This window comes from Sinocyclocheilus grahami, unplaced genomic scaffold (genome assembly GCF_001515645.1).
Source record: "Sinocyclocheilus grahami isolate Dianchi unplaced genomic scaffold, SAMN03320097.WGS_v1.1 scaffold88.1, whole genome shotgun sequence".
Taxonomy (NCBI): domain Eukaryota; kingdom Metazoa; phylum Chordata; class Actinopteri; order Cypriniformes; family Cyprinidae; genus Sinocyclocheilus; species Sinocyclocheilus grahami.
In genome coordinates this window covers 1,663,536-1,667,610 of record NW_015505267.1, presented here as the reverse complement: position 1 = coordinate 1,667,610, position 4,075 = coordinate 1,663,536, and the positions used below count along the sequence as shown (strand labels likewise).

The following is a 4,075-nucleotide window of genomic DNA, read 5'->3' as shown; positions in this document are numbered from 1 at the left end:
TGACATTCTAATTTATTGAGATGCACCTGTGTATATATATATACATTTTTTTTTATTGTTATGAGACTTTATAGAATTACAAATACATGTTATTTCTTTAAAAATTAAATACAGGAAAGAAAAGTGTGCTCGATTAAATCATCATGGGGTTTTTATTGCTTTTATACCTCTCTTAAATTACTATTTTTTTTCGCTCTTGTACAGGACTATGCTGACACAGAAATGCTGCTCTCCAGGGCCAATGTTGACCAGAAGGCTCTGCTGTCCTACGCCAGAGAAGCAGCAGATTTCTCTACCAATCATCAGCTTCCTAAGCTGGACTTTGCCATCAACCATTACGGCCAACCTGATGTGGCCATGTTTGACTTCACCTGTATGTACGCCTCAGAGAACGCAGCGCTCGTCCGCCAGCGCAACGCCCATAAGCTGCTAGTAGCCCTAGTGGGGGACAGTCTTCTAGAGGTGAGTGGAAAACCGATATGGAGGAGGAAAATAAGACTATGCTCATGTAAGGGAGTTTGTTATTTGTTATAACCTACTTTAATAGAACCAGATGGTTTTCCATGAAGTACTGCAAAATCGGCTTTTGCTCTTCTCCAACCTCTTCCTTTGACAAATTTCAACTTCTGAAAATACATTTTCTCACATAAATCTGAAACCACTGTGGTAATGAAAGCATTAAGTTAAAACCCCACACACATTTACACTAGCTAGACCGCGATTGTGAGGTCAGTTTTCCCATCTTCTACCGAACAGAAGGTGACTGATTTCTAATATGAACTGTACAGCTGTTCATTTATCAATTTTAGTGTACGAGAAACAAGTTGGCTGATGGATATGTGCATTTTTTGTGTGTATAGCCGTTCTGGCCGATGGGCACTGGAATAGCAAGAGGTTTTTTGGCAGCCATGGATGCAGCATGGATGGTGCGGAGTTGGGCTCATGGAAGCTCCCCTTTGGAAGTGCTGGCTGAACGGTAAGACATGCTATGTACAGAATGGAATGCTAGTGTGCTGCTTACAGCATGCTGTGCAGTATAAACTGTATATTCCAACCATTGTATTGTTTTTAAAAATAATGCATAATATACAGTCTGCAATAATAAGTCTTTCAAAAGGTGGTTTGGCTGTTTTCACATGGCCTCACTATGTTGCTTGTTCAGTTCAGGAAATGTAAACCTATGATAATCAAAACAATGCATTTTAATCCAATTTGTGTCTAAATATTTAAACTTTTCGCATACTGTAAAAATAGTATGAGTAATATAGTGTTATGCTATTCCAAACACACCCAGAGTGATACAGAACTTATGAAGATGTTGACAGTGATTGTGTCTTCAAACTAAGCAGTAAACAGCTCAAGTCCCTGCAGGCCGTCACTTACTGTGGCGCTTGTTTTCTTCCTGCAGTGCTATTTTGTTGCATACTGCAGGGTAATTCATGGTGTCAAAACACTTTTCAACTTGTATGCAATAAGCAGCGTGTTTGTGGGGAAGCGAAAGTGTTTTATGAGCAAGTAGCTTGCATGATGTCTCAAGGGTTTCATTTTGAGACATCACTAATTGGATGAACGCCAAAATGAAGGGAATTTGGGTCTGAAATCATGGTGTGTAGTAATCATGAGCGTGGCTCCCTTGGGTTTCAGGGAAAGTATCTATCGACTGCTGCCTCAGACAACACCAGAGAATGTGAGCAAGAACTTTAGTCAGTACAGCGTGAACCCGACGACACGGTACCCCAACATCAGCCTTCACCAAGTGAGACCCAACCAGGTGGGATTACGCACATCTGACCCGTCAGAAAATCCAGCTGCAAGTTTTGTCTAGATATATTTGCTAATATCTCAAAATATCTCATTATCATGTTGTGATCCCTAAATTCAGTTTTAGTGTTTACAATTGCTATAAAGTTTTTTTAATTCATTATTTTTTCCCCAAAAAAATATTAATATTGGCCATTTATCAGTTATTTGCTATAACATAAAACAAATATATGCTTATTTGTTTCTGTCCAAATTTTAATATTGGTGCATCCCAAAAAATAAAGTTTCTGATGTTACATTCTTTCTTTTTTTTGGCTTTTGTGTAAATAATCTGTAAATAAGGTAATTCATTTTTTGCACATTTCATTTGTTGTCACTTTATGCACATATTAGCATTTTATCTGCCTTCTTTCTAGATATTGGCATCAGAAATAAATGTCTGACAACTAGTTATCTTGGATAATGGTGACCCTCCTAAGGAATAAACATGAGTTCTAATAACTTTACAACATAATTGTCTGCAGGTACGGCATCTGTTAGACACCGGAGAAGCCAGGGATTTGCGTGTCGACATGGAGAATGTGGTCAACTCTTCATCTCCTAAACTCACAAGAAATGGTTGGTAGATTTAGTATCACATTATTATTGCACGTCAGCTGTGGATACATTAGTTTTCCATATATTTATTTTGGCGTTTTTCTACACATTGGATAGTCTCAAATGTAAATGTGTATAACTTGATTTATTCTCATCCTAGAAATTCTGCTTGAGAAGCAATTGCAAGGTAATTTTGTGGGCGACTCTAATCCTAATGCATGATGTTCTACAGGCTTCTACGTTTCAACAAGCTTTGTGCAGTTTATTGCATGAAAAGAGTAACTCTGACATGGAATGAAAAGTTGTCTTTGAGCGCTTTAGAATTAAATGCAACTATGCACTAACATATTTGCGGATTTTCACAAACTGAGAACTGTTATCAATGCCGTCGATGTCTTGAATGTTTCATAACCTCTCAAAAAGGAATGAAATGCACCATGAAAGTTCTTCAGACGCTGCTCTGGTCATGTGACTAACTCCGATTGGATGTTGGCGCATTCCATTAATGAATATGTACATTCTTGCTTAGGCACCACTTGACTTTGCTTGCCCCCATCAGAATCCATTGTGCGCTCCAGTAAGCTGCTGAACTGGTGTCAAAGGCAGACGGAGAGATACAGAGGTGTCAGCGTGTCTGATCTCACCACGTGCTGGAAGAGCGGCCTGGCCCTGTGTGCGCTCATCCACTGTTACAGACCAGACCTCATGTAAGTGCTGTATGCCACATGCTGATCCCAACAAAAGCTCTGTGTTATTACGGTGCTATATTTAGAGATGCAGGACTGGAGCACAAACGATGCCGCAGAGAATCAGAGAATAACAAAAATTGAATTGGAAAGGACGTGTAAGTCATATGCCCACGCAGTGTGAGAAGACCGGCGATCAAGCAAAGTTAAAACGAAAAATGTTTGACATTTTAGAGAGTTTTAAGGTTTTAGTGGTGGTTTGAAAATGAGCTTTGGACTATCATCATAAAAGATGCACTCTCTAATGTAGTTCTTTCCATCATTAAAAACAGAGCCCGGCTGATATATCATTTAGCCGATATGAGCCTGTTGCCGATATATCGGTGTCGGCCAATATGCCGCTGATTTGAAACTTTTTTGTGCTCCATTGTTTGCTACTGGCGGCCTGGATGAAACGCTTTAAAGCTTAAGTCTATGGAAAACCATTGAAACTTTGAATGGCCATATAACCATAAAGGCGTGGCGAATCCGCACCAAATTCGGGGATCCTTTCAGCTCAAGGAACCCTCTCGAACGCGCAACTTTACTGTTCAGTGCACTGATGTCAGACTCATTTTGAATAAAGTTTATTGTTAAATGCCCTGCCTCCATCATTACATATCTTTGTCACGTCATTAGAAGTGTTTGATCACCACATTTGAGTGATCATTGCAAAAAATGTGTTTGTATATATATTCTGTTTATGTATATACTGTATTCTATATATAGTACCAGTCAAATGTTTGGGCACACGAATGGGAAAGTGTCCAAACTTTTGACTGGTACTGTACTATAATATACACAAAGAATATCGGCCGATATATCGATATCAGTATCGCCCCCAAAAAACCCATATCGGTCGGGCTCTAATTAAAAAGGTTTTAGACTAAAAGAAATGCATAATACCTTGTGACGAGTGTTTAAAATGATGTAGACACAAATAAGATACACTACGGTTCAAAAGTTTGGGGTCGGAAAGATAGTATATCTTA

General features: G+C 39.0%; 1 protein-coding gene across 1 annotated transcript in view; it reads left to right on the top strand.

The window, feature by feature from the left end:
* LOC107587046 (protein-methionine sulfoxide oxidase mical3a-like) overlaps positions 1 to 4,075 on the top strand; it is a gene marked incomplete at its 5' end in the record, with an annotated part of 64,013 nt that overhangs the window by 4,889 nt on the left and 55,049 nt on the right. The window contains 5 exons of the mRNA XM_016274651.1: positions 205 to 462; positions 861 to 976; positions 1,645 to 1,771; positions 2,286 to 2,379; positions 2,918 to 3,065. Of these exons, the coding sequence (XP_016130137.1) occupies positions 205 to 462; positions 861 to 976; positions 1,645 to 1,771; positions 2,286 to 2,379; positions 2,918 to 3,065 (743 nt within the window). The remainder of the gene's footprint in view (positions 1 to 204; positions 463 to 860; positions 977 to 1,644; positions 1,772 to 2,285; positions 2,380 to 2,917; positions 3,066 to 4,075) is intronic.